We start from the raw sequence: 20,391 nt of genomic DNA, 5'->3' as shown, positions 1-20,391 counted from the left end.
TCCGCATAAACATTAACATTATTAATATAATTATCAATTAATCTATTAATAAAAATGATTTACCAATTAATATTTAATTAACAATAAATTAATTGTCAAGACCAATAAGTAATAATTAATAAAAATGTGTTGCCAATTAAGAATTCATTAACAATAAAATAATTATCAATACCAATAAATAGTAATTAATAATTACTTAATTATAATGAATTACTTCCCACCCTATTATCCTATAAAAACACAACCCACTCCCAAACGAAATGAACACAATATATTTATCAATTAATCAATTCATAACATTATTTACCAATTAACAGTTAAACAATAAGTTAATTATCAATACCCCCAAAAATGTTTCAATTAATTTATTATAATTAATTTACTTCCCACCCTATTCCGCTATAAACCCACAACCCCAATAAAAAATCAACACAATTAAGATGATTATCAAATAATAAACATTAATTACCAATGAATAAATAATTAACAATAAATTAATTATCAATCTCAATAAATAAACATTTATCATTACTTAATTTCAAATAAATTACTTCCCGCTCTATTTCCCTATAAACCCACAACCCGCTAGGGTACTAAATTTGCTAAATTTAATTACAAATTATTAATAATTTCTAAAAATTAGGATTTAATTTACTATAATTAAATTACTTCCCACCCTTTTCCACCTATATACCCACAACCCGCTACGATACTAAAAAGCAAAATTGACTTAAAAAAAATTACCAAGTTCTAAACATTTAATACATATTTAAAAAAAAATAGAAAACATAACAAAACTTGTGAAACACATACATATAAAATACATAGTAAAATACATAACACTAACATAAACATCGATATTATGAACATAGATATTTTTGCTACCGATATTACTAACTTTGATATTAACAAAAATTATATTTCTTACCTTCAGGTCGATATTCTGGTCACCGATATTCTTGATGTCGATATTCTGTCCCCTCGATATTTAAAACTCGATATTTATGTAGGTCAAAATAAAAAGTAAATATTATGTCTGTGCACCAATGAAATGAGGTCAACTTTGGATGGGGCTAATTATCTTACCACTCTGGACTTAGCCTCCGCATATCATCAGGTGACTTTGGATAAAACATCTCAAGACTTGACTGCGTTTATAACCCAGATGGGGGCTTTCAAGGTATTGCAGGTGCCATTTGGGTTGGTCTCTGCTGCTTCAGTTTTCCACAGAATCATGAATAATATTGTCAAAGAGATTGGTGGAGTCCGGTGTTATCAGGATGATGTGTTGATGTATGGGCATACAATTTAAGAACAATGATGACAGGGTTGTGAAGGTGTTAGGCTACTAAAGGCAGGTTTAACCTTGCTACGTGATAAATGCAAGTTTGGTGTGACAGAGGTCGACTAACTAGAGCATCACAAATCCTGCTCTGATATTAGTCCAAAAAAAGAGTTAGTTAACACTATAACTCAGTTGAAAGAATTGTGTTCTAAGGGGTGTATGATGATACATCTCACACCTTTTCATTGCGTGCGTTTGCCACGCGTCTATTACCCCGCATAGTACATTACCTCGTCAGCTGTTACACCGAGAGCTGTAGCAACTATTGGACAGAACATCACAACGCAGACCCTGAAATCGCACGCCGTAACAACGCGTTTTTATGTCCAAAGAGATCGAATAAAAGGTTGTAATATATAAAGCTTTGAAAAAAACAATGGTAGTGTTTGCAATTTGTTCTACAAACCCAATTTCTGCAACAATTATCTGCAGTGGGAGTTTTCACTGCCATCCAGTTCATTACAGCAGCAGGAATTCCTCTGGCAGAGATTTCTATGATGGAAATGACTTTCATGCCTGTATTACAATGGGGTCGCAAACCCCCAGGCGAATAACCCGCCTGCTAATTACCGTAATTATAGGGTGCGCAGTTTGCACCCCCTATAGGCGTAAATTGAAGTGTGTACCTGAAACCAATTTAATGCCTCGATTGTAATTGTGGTGTAATGGAGGAAAAGACTGCACCATTCTTCCCCCGGAAAATTTTATGTCAGCACACTTCTACAGCAGGTCCTTTGCTTGACCATGCGGGAGGCGGGTCCACGCACCCATCTGTGGTTGCCATGTTATGTTTGGGATGTGTCCATTTATCTGTCTGGCGGTACCGGGAAGGGAGCGGGTACTATGTACATACAGTATGTGACATTCTTCTGAAGGTGTTTAACACCCGCCTCCCATCCCTGCTCGGGCGCCTGGGCCTTTCGCTGATCACAGAAAGTTCACTGAGTCCAACAGACCCTGCTGTGTCCAAGGGGAGATGAGCACTCAAACAGGTAGGCTCGAAAGGTGATAGGTCATGGAATTTCAGATACAGCTCCTGCCTGATATCCGGGACAGGAGAGCTGACAAGCTTGCAATAGGGATTGGGGGGCAGTGTGAGTGTAGGTGAGAATAGAGACTAAGGGGTCCATTAGGATGACGGGCGGACTTTGCCCGCCCGTCATCCCATCGTAAATCGGGATCGCCTGCCATAAGGGCGGGGGTATCGGTGGTGCCATTAGGTTGTGCCCGCCACAGTGGCGGGCACATCCTGTATTCTCAGCATTGTGGTGGGTGGTGCTCTCTGCACCGCCCGCCACAATGCTGAAAATGCACTTTAACATTGTCATTTGCAAAGCGGCAGGCACCGCGCGGTGCCTGCCGCTTTGCAAATGACAATGAAGGGGGGTACCACAGATACCCCCCATGTGCACCCCCCACCTGAACTTCATTCTGGGGGCCCCCAGGGGGCCCCCAGAGGGAAGACCGCATGCCTTTCCATGGCGGCATCACCGCCGCGGAAAGGCACTGCACACCACACATCATAATATGTCTGGCGGTGTCTATTAGACACCGCCACCATATTATTCCTTTTCCGCCCCAGCCGCAAGGCGACCGGGGCGGAAAAGTGGCGGGCGCTGTTTCCTTTCGTTGCGGTCCCCCCTGCCATTGTAATGTGGTGGGGGGGGAAAGGGTGGCGGGCGGGCATTTCTGTTGGGCGGATCGCCACCGCCACCATGGCGGTGGTGATCCGCCCAACATCGTAATGGAGCCCTAGGATGGGAAAGGACACATGGTGGGAAGGGAGGGTGCGGAGGAGAGCAGGAGGGCAGTGAAGAAGAGAAAGAGGGAGAGAGCAGACTAAACAAGCAATAGCAAAGCCAACAGGTTTTGTATTCTGGACCTATTTCCTTTGTCAGTGCTGTTTACTGATGCTGCTGCTGTAAACAAGTCATGATGATGCTCCACCCAGCCACCCATCCATCATGCATCCATTCACCCATCCATCCATCCACCCATCCACCATGCATCCATCCAACATCCACCCATCCATCAATCCACCCATTCATCATGCATCCACCACCCAGCCACTCATCCATCCATCCATCCACCCATCCATCATGCATCCATCCACCCATCCATCCATCATGCACCCATCCATCCACCCATCCATCATGCATCCATCCACCCATCCATCATGCACCCACCACCCAGACCCATTCATCATGCATCCACCACCCAACCACCCATCCATCCACCCATCCATCATGCATCCATCCACCCATCCATCCACCCATCCACCATGCACCCACCCATCCATCATTCATCCAACCACCCATCCATCCACATTTTTGGTCATCAATGCATCAATCCACCCATCCATCCACCCATCCATCAGGCATCCATCCACCCATCCATCCATCATCCATCCATCCAGCCACTCATCATGCATCCATCCAGTCACCCATCATGCATCCAAACTCATTTTTCGTCACCCACCCACCCATTCATCCATCCACCCACAGTAAACGATGCAGATGCATAGATGAATGATGCGGCTTATTCTTGTTGAATGTTGCATATCTGTAGGAGACACATATCTGAATACTTATCTGAGTCGCAGGTGGTACCGGTTTGATCCAGTACTCATATACAGAAGCAGATTGCGTATATTTACGGTTGATGTCTATGCAAGTGTTACCATAACGTGAACAGTGGAGGATCTGTCATTGCATTCCGATTTTCAATGACGATTTTGTATAAATATTGGAAGGGTAAAAAGCAAATTCACACAGTAAAATCTGATTTCATCAGTCTTTCCCCTGCACCTGCAATATTTCTGGTTCGGTGTGCTGCGTGCTCTGTCGTAAGTTAAAAGGTTTTGTTTGTGATATATTTTATAAGAAGCAATGTATTTACTACGAGAAAAATCCCAAAAATCACACTTGCATTCATCGCTAGCGATGTAATCGCCAGCTATGTATATGTAATTGCGCCATTGTAGCATGCGTTCCGAAAGCAGGCAATGTAAACACGCCCGCGATGTAAAAGTCGCATTGCGATTGCACTGCGAAGTAATCCATTCGTTGTAACGGGTGTTTCCCGTTCTAAGGAGGAGTTAGCATCTTCTTGGGGTATGGCTGAATTTTGCAGCAAATTTGTAAATAATTTTGCAGACAAATCTGATCATCTCGGAAGTTTGTTGTGGAAAAAAGGGGAGTTTGTATGGGATGATGTGTGTAAGGAAGAATTTGCTAGAGTAAAAAGTGAGCTGAAAAGTGCTCCTGATCTTCACGCTTTTGTACCAGGTGATGACACATTCATTGTCACTAACGCAAGAAATAAAGTATTGGGCACTCTGCTCATTCATAAGAGAGATGGTTCGGAAAATCGTATTGCCTGTGCTTTAAGGTGCCTTAGAGGTGCTTAGGTAAATTACTCGGTGATTGAAAAGGTAGCACCTGCATTTTTTGGGTCATTGAGCAAATTCAGGAAGTTTGTGTGGGGGACCTCTGTCTTAGTTAGGTCTGATCACAAACCTTTGAAGGAAATCTTTGAAAAAAAGGGTTGGATTAAATTTTCCCAAGAATAAGATGTGTTGTTTCAGTGCAGGAGTTTGATTTTTCCATAGAGTACATTCCTAACAAATGTAACAGCAAATTGTCTTTCAAATCTGGTTGACATGGTGGACACACAAGTACATAAGGATGATATGGATGTCTTGTGGGAGCAAGAAGTGAACGTGTGTGAGATCACTATGGGTGTAATTAAGGAAGAAGAGTGTAAGGAGGAGTTATGGAAGGATTCAGATTTACTTAAGATGATGGACCTGATTTTGCTGGACAAATTAGACAAGCTTGAGAAACCTTGATCTGTTTTAAGAGATAAACTACCTGTCAGTAATGGGATGTTGACAAGGGGCACAAGGTTAAATATTCCAGGGGGTTTAAGGAGCAACATCATTCAAATGGCTCATAATGGTCACATGGGGATCTCAAAGACAGAAGAGTGCATTAGGCAAGATTTTTGATGGCCAAGTTTAGATCTTATGGTGGAATGTGTTGTGCATGACTGCATACCATGTTCATTGAATGACAAAATAATCAAGACAAGACAATCACAGATGGTATGCAGACAATTACCTACATGTCCTTGGAAAGAAGCGGCTATAGATATTATTGGTCCACTTCATGGGGAACTTCAGACACCATATTTGATTGTACTTTTAGATTTGTACTCCAGGTGGGTTGAAGTGAGTTGTCTGCATGATATCTCTTCTCAAAGTGTGATTACTTTATTGGATAACGTGTTCAAACGAGAACGTTTTCCAAGTTACATCTTTTTGGACAATGGTCTGTAGTTTTGTTCACAGGAAATGGAGCAATATTTGGAAGGTAGTGGTATTTGCAATAAGAAATAATCTCTTTATCGTCCTGAAACAAATGGGGCAATTAAGAGACTAAATCAAACTTTGAAAGAAGGGATACAGTTAGCATGGGTGAACAATGTGGACTGGAGAACAGGGTTACAAAACAGAATCACTGCACACAGAATGTCCCCTCATACCACCACTGGTAAGATTCCGTTTGAGTTGTTCAAAGTGTGAACTCCCAAGACTAAACTTTGCCTGGGGTGGATAACGGATCAGACTGTGGAGAGAGAAGGCAATCAATTTTTAACAGAAAAGAAAGAGTTATTTTGATGCCCATAAGTGTGCTAAAAAGGTTGAGTTTACTTTGGGAGAAAGAGTTTAGATTAAGGCACATGTGGGCTGTCAAGATTGGTCAAAATTCACCAAGGTGAAAGAAGTGGTGAAATTATTCAAAAATGCAGTAAAAGCTAATGATGGAAGAATCTGGAATCACAGTTGTGTGGTTTGTGTGCAAGGTGTAAATAATAGAGTAATGGAGGCTCGCTCATTCTCTGGTGCTCCATCACAGTTGGAATGTCTTGAGGTTAACAGGAGAAGCGAGAAGATAAGCAAAACACCAGCATATCTTTTTGACTATGTTAGAAAGTAAAATTAAGTTCACAACAGTGTTCATTGTTACTTTTTCCCTGAGGAGGTGAATCTTGGGGCATATTATCAATGGGGTTTATCTCCGGCGGAGATAAAATTATCTCCCTATTACTAAGCTGTCGCTAACACCAGTTAGTGACAGCTAGTAGGAGATAGCGACCATCTTGGGCCCCGCTTTGCATGTCAGCGATATTTATCACTAATGACATGCAAAGTGGGCGTGCCAAGATGTTAGCGACTGGAAACAGTCGCTAACATCGCTATCTCCTATTACCAACTTTTGGAGATATTCGCGCTAAGCACGATTATCTCCAAAAGCTAACACCTGCCCCTGAGCAGTTCTTAGCCATGTTATCCAATGGTAGGTGGATAACATGGCTAAGAGCATTAGCTCGGTAATGCATGAATATCGCTGACTTTTCAGCGAGATTCATGCATTGCGGCCGATTTTTATCGCATTTGCGATAAACCTTGGTAATACCAAGGTATATCTGCGATAAAAATCGCAGCAGGTCGGTGATAAATTTTTGTCTCTAACCAAGCAATAGCGATAATTATCGCTATTGCTTGGTAATATGCCCCCTTGTGTTTTTGATGTCACTTTGTTTTTAATGTTCTTGCTATTTTCATATGAACAAAGAGGGTATTGGGGTTAACCAAAGTTATTGTTAAATATAAGAGGGAAGAAGAGTGATGTATCATAGTTCCACTATGGAACACAGAGCGGGGGATTCGAGGAGCTGACAGTTGGTGCAGAGAGCTGATTGCATAGGGTATTTGTTAATAAACAGTCTCCTGCATAACAAAGAATTGCCTGGTGTGGATCGTTCATACTTCATTACAGCATTGCCTGCGACTGAGTGGGTGGGAGAATTTGCGCAAGGTAATTCACTGAGAATGTCTGAAGAATTGATGCCTAGGGTCACGTCAATCAAAACCATTGACTATTAGACCATGGGATATGGGGCTCATGAAAAAAACTTTGCAGACATCCGTGCTCTTGCATCACTTTATGCAATGTATTCTCACAACGTTCTCATATATTTTATTTCTGCACGTTAAGTGGACCCCATAATGTGAACAAACACACAGATTATACTGTAAACAATACAGTATTAGTTAAAATACCAGTTACAATGGTAAAAAACCTTAAACAACATTATATATCTTGCAAATATCTAATGCTGTCCTCCGATTAGTTCTAACACACAGAACTTGTCTTCCATCAGAAGTATTCAAAATAAACATTCTATTAAACGTTGGCTCAAGAACAGCAATGCTGGACAAAAAATTAGCACATGCCTCAAGTCTTGTGGAGCTGATTGTTACAATGAACACATACCATTATGGCCATTATTAAAATCCCTTTTAATACAGTTAAAATTTCAGTATAAATCATTATTTATTGAAATGCATAGAAATCTGTGCAACTAGAGATCATTAAATAATTGCGGACAAGGTTGCATTGTGTTAAAATTAGCATTTATGCATATCTCCTCAAGGTGAACTTCCAAACTTCTAGGAATCTCACCAAGTTCAATGTCTGTTTTTTTTGTCAGGAACCACCTCAGTTTTGAACGAAACGTGCAAGATTGGAATGAAATCTCCAGTTCCGGGTGGATACTTCTTGAAAAATGAGTGGAAGTCATCTTTTTGTGCCATCTCTTCCAGTACAGCTACTGGCAATCAGATGGACAAGTGCCTGCGACATAAGATGATCTACCTAATGGGAGATTCCACTCTGCGCCAGTGGATAGAGTACTTTGGAAGCATGATGAAGAGTAGGTTGTCATTTATGCTTGTGAGAAGCAGAAATCTCTTTGGGATAATCTTAGATCTCACAATTCCTTTGTTTATTCTCAGAACTCAAATTGGTGGGTGTGCAGTAGGGTGAAGTGATTCTCTATATTTACTCTAAGCCTGATCATTTGTGTTAACATTTCCTGTATGTGTCTTGTGTTAATGTTTGTCCTCATTCCACAGACACAGGGTGAGGTGGGATTACTTTCCCAAGCTCCACTTCTTCATGGGGATATCCACTGATCTGGTAAAGTTAAACATCTACTGGAATATATTGGCAAGAGAAATTGACTAATGATTCAGAATTGTTTTAACACATAATAGTTCACAATTGGTTATGTGCTAGAAAGGAAATAAGGACGAGATCTAGACAAAACCCCAAGGTAGCTGATAGGAGATCATGTCAAAGGTCAAACCTGTGATCTCCTCCAATTAAGCCATGTGGATATAGGAAGAAAGGAATCTTTCATGTTGAGTTTGAGCTTAATAGCGGGATCCTTAGAGTAGCATGCAGTCATCCATGAAGCTCCCGGTACATGGGACCTCTCAAGCTAGAAACTCTTGCACTGGGCAGACTCTCCTTTTGGTGGGTGGCACTACCTAAACCAGGAGAGGGGTCATAGTACCATCCTGTAGTAGCCAGATCCCTCTGAATAGAACCACATTTTCACAGAATGTTCTCTGACTAGGAGGGTGGTTGCTGGGCATACTGTGTGCTCACAAGATAAAAGTGCCGCAATTCTGCAGGAAAGGTGAAAGAGACTCTCTTTGAAGCAAGAAAGAAAATACCCTTTGCCCTTGGAAAAGACCCACTTCCCAGGCCAAACTAGAAGCAGAGATTGCCCAATTCCTAACCCATGTAGTATGCCGCTAGGAAAGGATCTTCAACACTAAGGCTTAGTTAGGAGAAAACATACAAACTCTCCCTGGTTTTTGGGAACATTTCCATCAACCTACACCTGAGTCGCTCTAATGGCAGCTTAATCCTACCAGTAGATCATGATGGGTGATCAGATTTCCAAGGTCTGTCTTTTAGGATGAACTAAGCCCAAAAATGCAAAAAGCTGTTCTTAGGTTACTATGGACGGGACAAATATAAACAGAAGGATGCGTTTACCTTTTAAGGTGCTAGAAGGAAATACATGTAAAAAGGTTTCAGCAATGGGACCTAACGATCATGGGCATAACTTGATCAGTATGATTGGGTGGGAGTAAGCTTACGAATTCCTAACAATCATGCTGGGATATCTTGTTTAAAACATTATATGAGAAGCAGGATATGCAGAGGTCTTAATGGGTAGTGGAAAGAGAGAGGAGTGTGGATTTTTTGGGGCACCGAAAACACGAAGGTTTTCAAACTAATCAACATTTTTTTAAGGATAGCAAAACATAGATGAGAGAGTGTGTGCTTTTATCAGTTTGGGCCTATAAAAATTCCAGGTGAAATCTGATAGGCACTTCTCATTACCCGAATGAAAGAACTTGTACTCAACAATTTACTACAGGATACATTTTTTAGAGGGGTGTAATTCCCCAAACTACCCCTTGAAGGTACGCCCCTGCTAGCGATTGAAGGAATAAAACAAAACTACAACACAGCTCTTCATACCAAAGAAAATCAATTCCAGAATCTCTAGAATTTAATTTACAACTGACCTCATGAACTGACAGTACATAGATAAAACAGTCATGGGGCGTGGCTTAACAAAACGGCCGGCTAGACGCGTTTTCGTCCAGCTCCTGCCCCACCGCTTCCATAATCCTGAATAATCCTGGCACAATAATGTTTTTGACACTGCTCCTGAGGTGAGAAGCCCCCCTGGACCTCCGCGGTGCCAGAGCTGCGTGGAAATCCTTGCCCGCGACTGTGGGAATCCCGGCCCGCCGGGGGGACCCGCCAGAACCTACAGCCTGAAAATGGCGGCCGAGGTGAGGTGCGCCGTCGTGACAGAAGAAGCCCTGGAGGTTGGCGGTGTTCCCGTGTGAGGGGGCGGGGTGGAGAGCGGACCCCAGCAGGGGAGTGCAGGTAATCGACAGCGGCGAGGTGCGGCCGGTGGGCGGATCGCCGCGGACCCTCGGCGACTGCACCTACGTGAGGCCAGTAAGGAGCGGCCTGCTGGCGTCCCGGCTGCGTCTGCCTGGGGGCGCCAGGGGGACCCACAGCGGGACCGGTGCCCGCTGAGACCGGGCTGCCTGGGTACCGTTTCCTCCCACCCCCTGGGGGACAGTTGGACCCTGTGACGCTTCAGCGGCGGGGGAATTATAGACTGTTGGCCCATGGAGAGGGGTGATTGGGAGAGCTAGGCCTATGGGCGGCTGGTGTGGTGTGACCCACTGGCGCCGCGCCTCCTGGTGCATAGAGGCAGCGCGGAGACCCGCACGCTAGACTGGACATATTGAGGCCTGACCCTCCCGCCCCTCCTTGCAGTACGGTGCCCTGGAGGCCCCGATTTGGTGATGGGGTGGACCTGCAGTGTACAGATGCGTGGCTGACACGTGGACGAGACTTTGGGGCCTGGAGGTGAGATCCCCGCAGGGCCGGGGTGTGGAGAGCAGCGTCTATGCAGGCAATATTATCCTGACAAGCGCTGGGGCTCCCTGGCTGACATACCGCAAGGGTGCAGGTGTGTGGTAGCGTGACTTCCACTGACGGGACCCAGAAGCGGCGCGACGGCTGGCCTGGACTGCATTGACAGTAACTTGTGGCCAGAACCGACAGGATTTGCGTGGCTACCACCGGGGCCTGGCCGAGACTCACGAGGCGGTCACAGCTGTGGTTGCGCTAGATAACCACACCCCCCCTGCGACGTGCCCTGTGAGGCACCCTCGAGCGGTCGCGCTATTATGGGGAAAGACCGGCAGACAAGGGGAGACCAGGCGAATAAGATTGTGCAGTACACGGTCCCAGGCCCCACATCGGCAAAACGCCCCAGAGTAGACCGGGAGATGGAGACCCACCAAGATGCAGTAGCCCAGGACAAAGCCGATATCTTAGCAGCAATTCGCGACTCCAGGGTGGCGCTGGAAACCAAAATGGACGGGATGGCCATGGACATCAACCATCTGCACCTGGACCTCAGAAAGGTGGCGGACAGAGTTACCACCACGGAGGGAGACCTGAGCGCATTGCAATCCGAAGTCTGTCCGCTGAGGGAGACGATCACAGCTCTCCAGGATCATCCGGCCTGGTTGGAGGTCCGGGCGGAGGATGGAGAAGGGCAGTCTTGGAGGAACAATCTTCGCTTCCTGGGATTTACGGAGCAGACAGAAGGGCCGACGGCGGACCTATTCCCAGAGGCCTGGATTGGCAAGGTTTTTCTGGATCTGTGACTATCCAAATTGTTTGCAGTGGAGAGGGCTCACAGCACCCTGGGGCCGCCGCCGAAGCCGGGAACCCCGCCTAGGGCCATAATAGCCTGGTTCTTCAATTTTAGGGACCGGGACTTGATCCTTCAACATATTCGCAAAACAGACCCGCCCAGATTTGACAACCATGACATCCATATTTTCCCAGATTATGCGAGGAAGGTACAGGATCTCCGGAATGACTTTCTGCGGGTTAAACGAGGGATGCGAAGCTAGAATATTAAATATAGCCTGCTCTTCCCAGCCAGGCTCCGAGTGCAACACGGCGACAGAGTAGAGACGTCGGAGTGGGCGGTGGCGGAGCCAGCGGCGTGTAGAGGGAGATCAACCCCCGGGAGAACGTGCTCTCGCAGGGTGGGCGTATCACAGTGGGTCCGGATGGCACTCTCCGGGCGGACTGGAGGCGATCCCGACCCAGAACCAGTTCTCCCCATTGTGTTTGGTGCAGGAAACACAGTCGGATTCGGGAGGTGCCCCCAGCCCGACTGTTGAACCTGCAAATGACTGGTGGACCCGGTTGTCAGAGCGAGAAACATGGGGTCTTAGACACTGTGAGTATCTTTATTCTTTTACCCGGGGGGAACTGTACAGGCCTGAGTGATTTATAGAAGAGGCCGACCTCCTGTGGACTGAGGGGACAAAGGGAGGAGGGGGGCTGTAAACCTGTTTATTACAGCGGCTACACTATAGTGCCAAGTATAAAATGAACTGGCCGGCTGTAGAGTGCTGAGACGGCCGGCTAGGCCACTGGTTGGGCAGGGCTGCGCGGTACCAGTCAGTCGGCTGAACATCCAAGCAAGGGGAGAGGGACTCTTCTGGACTTGTGAACATACAATTGTTGTTTTTTCTATTAATTGATTGCAAGTTGAGGGGGGTGGTCTAGGGGGGTGGGTGGAGCTCTGGGGCATGGTTCGGAGTCTTCTGACTAGGACTGAGTTAGGAGATGCAGTACTACCGCCTGTGGGTTGGGGGTGTTGGGGTTCCTTGTTTTGGTTGTATGGGGGATGCTGCCGGGCCTAATCGTAACCTTGTTATGGGATGTATAAGTTGTCTGCTTCTTTGAGGGTCACATTACACTGTGGTGGGGGATCACTTGTATGCTAGCTGGGTGCTGCGATATCATGGACTGCTGACTCATGACAGGTGATACACAAAGGTACAAATTGGTAACGTGGAATGTCAGGGGGCTCAATAACATGATTAAGCGAATTAGGGTGGCCACCTACCTCCGGCGCTATGGGGTCAGCATTGCATTGCTACAGGAGATGCACCTTTGAGGAGACTGTCTCAAGTATGTCCAGCATACATGGCGGGGGCAGTTTTTTGCCACATCTTACTCCGGGTTCGCCAGGGGTGCATTAATATGGGTGGCGCCGGGAGTCCCTTTCAAGGCCATGCACACTAAACTGGATCCGGAGGTCAGGTTTGTGATAGTGGTGGGGACATTAGATGTGCGTAGTGTATGCTTGGTGAATGTTTATGCTCCGAACAGTGATGACTGGCACTGCGGGTGCTGGGACAGTTAGGCCTGGACCCAGACACGGAGCTACTTGTTGCAGGGTTGCAGAGGACTTCAACTGTGCCCTTGATGGGGAACTAGATAGATACCCCCCAAAATTAGATGCCAAACCTAGGATGAGGGGAGCGATGAACCAGATGCTCCAGAGTTATGGCCTGTTGGATGCATGGAGGCACTGCAACCCAGCTCATCTGGTGTACTTGTGCTACACGCCTGCTGCCAATACCCATAGCAGATTGGACTACTTCTTTCTCCAGGGAACAGCAACGTGTTGAGTAGCGGAGATCCAATATTTGGCTCGCTACCTGTCCGACCACTCCCGCTCCTACTCAAGTATAAGGTAGACAGACCACGGCCCAAGATCCCGCTCTGGAGGCTCAATATGGAGGCCTTGGATATAGGCCCTACCTATAAGGATGCTATTTTGCAGGGGCTCGAGACGTATCTGGAGGTGACTGGGGCTCGGCTAGCACCAGGGTGACTGAATGGGATGCTATGAAAGTGGTAATTCGAGGGAATTGTTTGTCCACGGAGGTAGGGGTAAAAAGGGTGTTGAAACAGAATCTCCGACAGTATGAGGACTGTCTGGCAGTGATGGAAAAAGACTTTCCCACAGACAAGGAGAGGCTGCCTGAATAGACGGCCACATGCCAGCAGCTGGGGGACACGTGGGCCGCACTCTGCAAATGTAATAGAAGGGCCAGCAGGTGGCGATGGTACTCGGAGGGCGACAAGGCTGGAAGGCTGCTGGCACATGTAATTTGGGCAGAAACTCAACCCCACCTTATTCTGGCACTGAAGAATGAGGTGGGCCAGATGGTGTATACTCAACAGGCGATTAATGATGTATTTCGGTCCCATCTATGTAAAATATACTCAGAGTCTCAGCCTTCTGCGGGCCCTGAGGGCGTGGAAACATATCTTGAGGGGGCGCAGCTGCCCTGTGTGGACGCGGACAGTCAGGAGGAATTGGGGTGGCCCCTCCGGGAGGAGGAATTACGAGCCGCGATCACCCACCTGCAGACAGCAAAATCCCCAGGGATGGACGGATTAACTGCCGAACTCTATAAAGAGTTCAAGGGGGTTTTGGTCCCGAAACTCATTGAAATTGCAATGGAGGCCTACGACCGAGGCTCGCTCCCAGATTCCATGCGGGCAGCAACGATAGTTATGATCCCCAAGCCGGGCAAAGATCCTCTTCTTCCCGGATCGTATAGGCCTATATCCATGCTGAATGTGGATTTGAAAATTATCAGCCAGGTGCTGGCCAGTAGACTCCTCCCCTACCTTAGGCGACTGGTCCACGAGGACCAGTCGGGTTTTATTCTGGGCAGGAATACATTGCGGAACATTCTCGCCTGGCCCACGTCATGCAAGCCTTAGGGGGACGGGCCCAGCAAAACACACTAGTATTTCTTGATATCGAACAAGCGTTCTACTCGATCTGTTGGGCCTATTTCTGGAAGGTGCTTTTGAAACTGGGATTGGAGGAGGGGTTTCCAAAGTGGATACAGCTGCTTTATACTCGGCTAGTGGCCAGGGTCTGCACGGGACGATACGTGTTGGACGAAATACCCATAACCAGAGAGACGCGTCATGGGTGCCCTCTCTCTCCCTTACTCTTTGCCCTGGCAATGGAACCGCTGGCATGTCATCTCCGCACGGTACTTGAGGGTCAGGGCATTCAAGTGGGGGATATGGAGCACGTGGTGTCCCCGTATGCGGACGATGCGTTGATTTATTTGAATCAGCCGACGCAGTTGTTGCCGACCTTGATGACAGCACTGTCATGGTTTGCAGCCGCTACTGGTCTTGCGGTTTATAAAGCAAAATCTCCGCTCTGCACGATTGGAGAGCAGTCCGAATGGGAGGGTGTCCAACTCCCGGATATGGGTCTCCCATGCGTAGACGATATGCTTCGCTATCCGGGGATCTGGATTGGACGGAACTAGGCCACCTTCTTCCAGCACAACATGGGTAGGATAATCTGGGGTCTGCGGGGGAGTATCACACTCTAGAACCCCCTTAAGCTCTCCTTGATGGGAAAGATTGCCTTAATCAAAATGGTGGTCTTCCCACGCTGTCTGTACACAATGCAAGGGTCCTTTTATGAACTGCTGCACCAGGTCTTTCAAGAACTGGATTCCCTGTTAGTCTTCCTATTGTGGAACGGGAAATGGTGTAGGGTGAGTCTAGAGGTCCTGAAGCGTAGATGGGGCGCAGGGGGTTTAAGGAACTTTATTACTTTGCGTCACAACTGCAACATGCTATTGCATGGCTGGATACGGACCACTCTTGGGAGAGGTCCTTGTTGGCAGGTACTTACGGGAGCGTGCAGTTGGGAGCACAGCTATGGCAGGTGGGGGGGCAACGAGACCATGGCCCCCGCTAGTGTGGTTGGTGGCCATGATATGGGATCGAGTGGTACGGCACCTAATTCACAACAGGCCGTTCGCCCCAACATGGATCTCTGGCTGATGCCACCCTTTACCCAGATAGAACAGGTCATGTCAACAGACAGGTGGAAGGAGGGAGGCTGCCTGATGCTAGCTGACCTTTATCCAGATGATAAATTTATCACTTATCAGGAGGCGGTGACCTCCTTCGAGCTGGGACCGGGGCAATTTCTCCAATACGCTAATATAGCGGCAACAGCGCGGCAACTCTGGCCCTTGTTTCTGGAGGCTCCTCTGCACACTCGCACTCTGGTCACCATGTTGGCAATGGCGGGGGGCCGTAAGTTTGTGACTCACCTCCACAGGACATTAAGGGAAGATAAAAAGTTGTGGGCCCTGGCGGTAGACGATAAATGGCAGCAGGCGTATCCGCATGAAATTACCCCCCGTGAGTGGGAAAAAATACACGAAAGTGTGCGGAAGGTATCAGTGAGCAACCGCTTCAAGCAAATCCAATATAATATTATACACATCACTTACCTCTCACCCAAGTGGCTCCAGGCCATTGATAGTACCAGAGATTCCCGCTGCCCGAGATGTCGCAGTGCACGGGCGGATTTTATACCCATGGTGTGGGCGTGTCCCGTGCTCCAGTCATACTGGGTGTCGGTTTTGGAGGTTCTGGCGAGGGTGACGGAGTGGATAATAGACCTGGACCCACGTGCTTGCCTCCTGGGCTTGATCCCCTGGGATCCCAAACGAAAAGTAAGGAGGCGATTCCAAATGGTAGGCCTAGTCACAGCCCTCTGTCATATTGCAATGCATTGGTTGTCCCCACGGGGCCCGATGATGCTGAAATGGAGGGCGGACCTGCAGCAGTGGGCACTGGCAGAGGAAGGGCACATGCGGAATACTAGGAGGGATGGCAAACTACCTGAGGTCTTACTGGCTTGGGGGCAATGCTTCCAGAGTTTGTGGGAGTTTGTGGGACAGGACGTCCAATTGACACAGGGCAGTTCGGAGTCAGTTTCTGGAGTCAGTGGGCGTTTCTGGCACCGTCTTGCACTGGTTTCGATCCTTCCTTACGGATAGGTCATTCCAGGTGGCGATCCCGCCCGGTAAGTCGTCATCCTACCCGTTAGACCAGGGAGTCCCACAGGGGTCATCACTGAGTCCCACCCTTTTCAATCTGTATGTGAGACCGTTGGCTGCGGTCATCAAGCGGTGGGGCCTGACCATGGTCTCTTACGCAGATGACATGCAGCTGGCGGTCACACTGAGTGGGGACTCAGACCTGGAGGGTCCCAGGTTCTGTGATGGTCTGCGGGAAGTGGCTAACTGGATGAACTCCAACTGTCTCCAGTTAAACACCAAGAAGACGGAGATTATGGTGGTTGGTAAACAGGTGGCTTTGTGGGGTGACAAATGGTGGCCTTCGGAGTTGGGTGTGACTCGCTTCCCAGCGGCAGAGATAAAAAACCTGGGGGTGTGGCTTGATCCTTCGCTGAGTTTCATCTGTCATACCAAGAAGGTGGGGGCTTCTTGCTATGGCATCATCAGAGGACTTCGACCCATCCTCAAATTCTTTGATGCACCCACAAGACAGCTGGTGGTCTAAGCATCAGTGCTGTCCAGGCTGGACTATGCCAGCTCCCTACTGGCGGGGGTTAACCAGTCAGAATTTCTGCGGCTCCAGCGGGTTCAAAACGCTGCGGCCCGACTGGTGACAGGTCTGCCTAGGCGGTGCTCGGTGTCCAATGCCCTGCGCTCTCTCTACTGGCTCCCTGTGCAGCAGAGGATGAGATTCAAGGTTCTCTGCCTTGCATTTAAAATCCTCAAGGGTACTTCCCCACAAATCTTGGAGAAACTGCTGATCCCCTATGTCCCCTCTCGCACTCTTAGATTGCTAGGCCAGAACTTAGCAGTGGTCCCGCGTTTTAAGTTGAGCAGAATTGGTGGCCGCTCCTTTCGAGTCCTGGCAGCGAGCTGGTGGAATTCTCTTCCTCCACAAATCCGGGCCATCGATGAGCTCCTTCAGTTTAGACGGGCTATCAAGACCTTTTTATTTGTTTAGCTCATCTGTTGTGTCTACCTTCTCAAAGCGCCAGGACGCCCCTTTGCTGGGGCAGCTGTGTGCGGTACAAATAAAAATAACATAACATAACATAACAGTACCCATTGGGCAGGGGAGGCTCCAGTTCACGAAGAAGTGACACACAGTGACCCACCATAGGGAGTACGTGATTCTTACCCTATCTTTTGTTTCTTTTATGGACCCGGCAGCAGGGGAGGGGGTGGGTATGGGGGGGAACATGGTTGGGGGTGGGGGGGAGTTCTCATACAGTTGTCTAATGTTTCAACGGAAATGTAACTGCAAATGTGGTAGACGAAGGAACCTCCGCCATCATCGTCATCGTTATACAGCCTGCCAATTGTTGTTGTTGATATACGGACCTCTTTCGAAAAGGCGGCTACGCTGTATGTTTGTACCTTGCTTACTTTATTGTGCTGGAGATGTAAACCTAATAAAGAAATTTACAAAAAAAAAAGATAAAACAGTCACACAAATGATAAAAAGTCAACCTCATCAGTCATCTCAGGTCTTCTTTCCCATTCGCCGAGTAGGTGGAGCCAGCACAATCCCGGCTGGCAGCCCATATGCATACTAAATAATACCCCAAATGAAATCACAATACCACTCATAGGCATTTCCATCAAACCATTTTTATCTGATAAGATAATTTATAATGAACTTTTAAGACCCCCATCAATGGTAGGAGTGAATTCCTGCTTCTAACAGAAGATATGATCCTCTAGGTTTGGTTCCTGCATTTCATGAGTGAATTACATTGTTCAGATGGCAGAATGTATGCTCATCTGGAATCTACTGCTTGAGCTGCTGTCATTTGTTTTCACTATATCCTCTGTGCACTCGACCTGTAACTGCATGGTCTCTTGCTGAGCCAACACTGAGTTGGTGCTCAGAGTTAGGTCCTGAATTATTTTCTTCACGTTGTGCGTGTGCAGGGCATTGGCAGATTGCAGAATTTGAGAACCTTGATTTGGTGGGTCTGGGCATTTTAAGTGAACTTCATTGGTCCAAGGTTACATTTGATTGGACGCTGTATAATGGACATGTTGCTTACTGCACTTGTGAATATCATGTAAAGTTATTACATGATATTAATGTTGTCCTCACCTGCCTTGCAGGAACACTTCTCTAAGTCTTGTATCACCTTAGACCTTTCTGTGGGTATATTTTCTGCAATGAATCTAGCACCTTTCCACCAGGCACGAGATAGCATTCAATCATAGTTACATAGCACAAATCCAGGTTTTGCTAATTGAAATAAAATTTTGCCATAGCTTGTCCACCTGCTTGTCCTAAAGTGAATGTGAAAAGAACAGATGATGGACGGAATGATGAACAAATGAAACATTATCCTCTAGTAAAAGATCTGGGTTAAGTCTATTGTTTTTTTTTGCTCTCCATGCTGTTCGAGTTTTAACCCAGCCATATGCAAATCAGTCTTGACCCTGCTCCTCACGAGAACTGTCCGGCCCAAACTGCCAGCCCAAGTCCTCTCTGAACCAGAAACAAGCATCCTGGGTCCTGTTTCGGGGTATCACTCCTCATCAGCCAGGCTAGCTTGAATCTGGTGTCATAGGAAGCAAGGGAAATGAAATTAAATGAAATGAAATGATGATTTATAAAGCGCGTGGCTACCCGGGGGCGTCCCAGCGCTGGAGAATGTGCTAGCGGGAACAATGGGTTTTAAGGGAACAGCCAAGTTTTCAAAAGTTTTCAGAAGGATAGGAGGTTGGCTTCCCTGCGGATGGCAAGAGGCAGGGCGTTCTAAAGCTTAGGAGCGATGTAAGAAAAGAGACGGCCCACTGTGCGCGCCTTCTAATTCTAGGCGTGAAGGCTAAATGTAAGAGGTCAGACCGGAGGTTTCTATTGGCTTTGTATGGTCTTATCATGTCTTTAAGAATAGGGGGACCTTGTCATGAAGGATCTTGTGAGAGGTGCACAAGGATTTAAAATGGACTCTCTCCTGTATTGGTAGCCAGTGGAGAGATCTTAAGGCGGGTTTAGCTGAGCACCGGTATTTTGTGCCTGTGAGAAGCCTGACTGTCGAGTTCTGAATGACCTGGAGTTTGGCAATGACTGTTTTGGGAGCACCCAAATATAAGGCATTGCCATTATCCAGTCTGGAAAGAATAAGCCCCTGGATGAGAAGTTTCCTGGAGTCAGGAGGTAGGAGGGGGAGCATTTTGCGTGTTGTTCGGAGGAGACCAAAACAGACACCCGCCATTTTCCTAGCTTGGGTCCTTAATGTGAGGTCGTGGCTGAGCCATATTCCCAGTCTTTTTATGTCTTCTCTAGGAATAGGTGCTGGTCCCATGCAGGGTGGCCACATGGTCTCGGGTGAAAAGTTAGATTGGTTGCCTAATACCAGAATCTCTGTTTTTCCACTGTTCAGTTTGAGGTGGGAATTGGTCATCCAAACAGTGATGTCTTTAAGACAGGAACATAGGTTTTCAGCGGAACGATCCAGAGATTCATAAATATGATCAGCTGGGTATCCTCTCCGTAGGTGACTAGTTTGATCCCATAGGGGGTAACTATTTTCTCCAGGGGGGACATGTAAACATTGAAAAGTGTGTGGCTCAGAGAAGAGCCCTGGGGAACTCCACAGTGCAGCGGAGTAGGTTGGGATTTAATGTTGCCCTCAAGAACTTGGAAGGTTCTGTACTGAAGGAAGGATTTCAGCCAGGACAGGGCAGTACTGGCGACTCCCACTCCCCTGAGCCGGTGAACCAAGGTGTTGTGGTTCACCGTGTCAAAGGCTGCGCTCAGATCGAGGAGGATCACAGCTATGGATCCTCCTGAGTCGAGGATCTTTCTTGCCTCTTCCATGATTGCAAGCAAAACGGTTTCCGTGCTCTGGCCGGGGCGGAAGCC

At 47.2% G+C, this 20,391-nt stretch overlaps 1 protein-coding gene across 1 annotated transcript in view; it reads left to right on the top strand.

Moving 5' to 3' along the window:
* The window catches only part of LOC147663249 (NXPE family member 1-like), a 227,033-nt gene that overhangs the window by 192,849 nt on the left and 13,793 nt on the right, over positions 1–20,391 (top strand). The window contains exon 3 of the mRNA XM_086950586.1: positions 7,904–8,125. Coding sequence (XP_086806712.1) covers positions 7,904–8,125 — 222 coding nt within the window. The remainder of the gene's footprint in view (positions 1–7,903; positions 8,126–20,391) is intronic.

The sequence above is a fragment of the Lissotriton vulgaris genome, unplaced genomic scaffold, assembly GCF_964263255.1.
Source record: "Lissotriton vulgaris unplaced genomic scaffold, aLisVul1.2 SCAFFOLD_1107, whole genome shotgun sequence".
Classification (NCBI taxonomy): domain Eukaryota; kingdom Metazoa; phylum Chordata; class Amphibia; order Caudata; family Salamandridae; genus Lissotriton; species Lissotriton vulgaris.
This window is presented reverse-complemented; position numbering and strand designations above follow the sequence as displayed.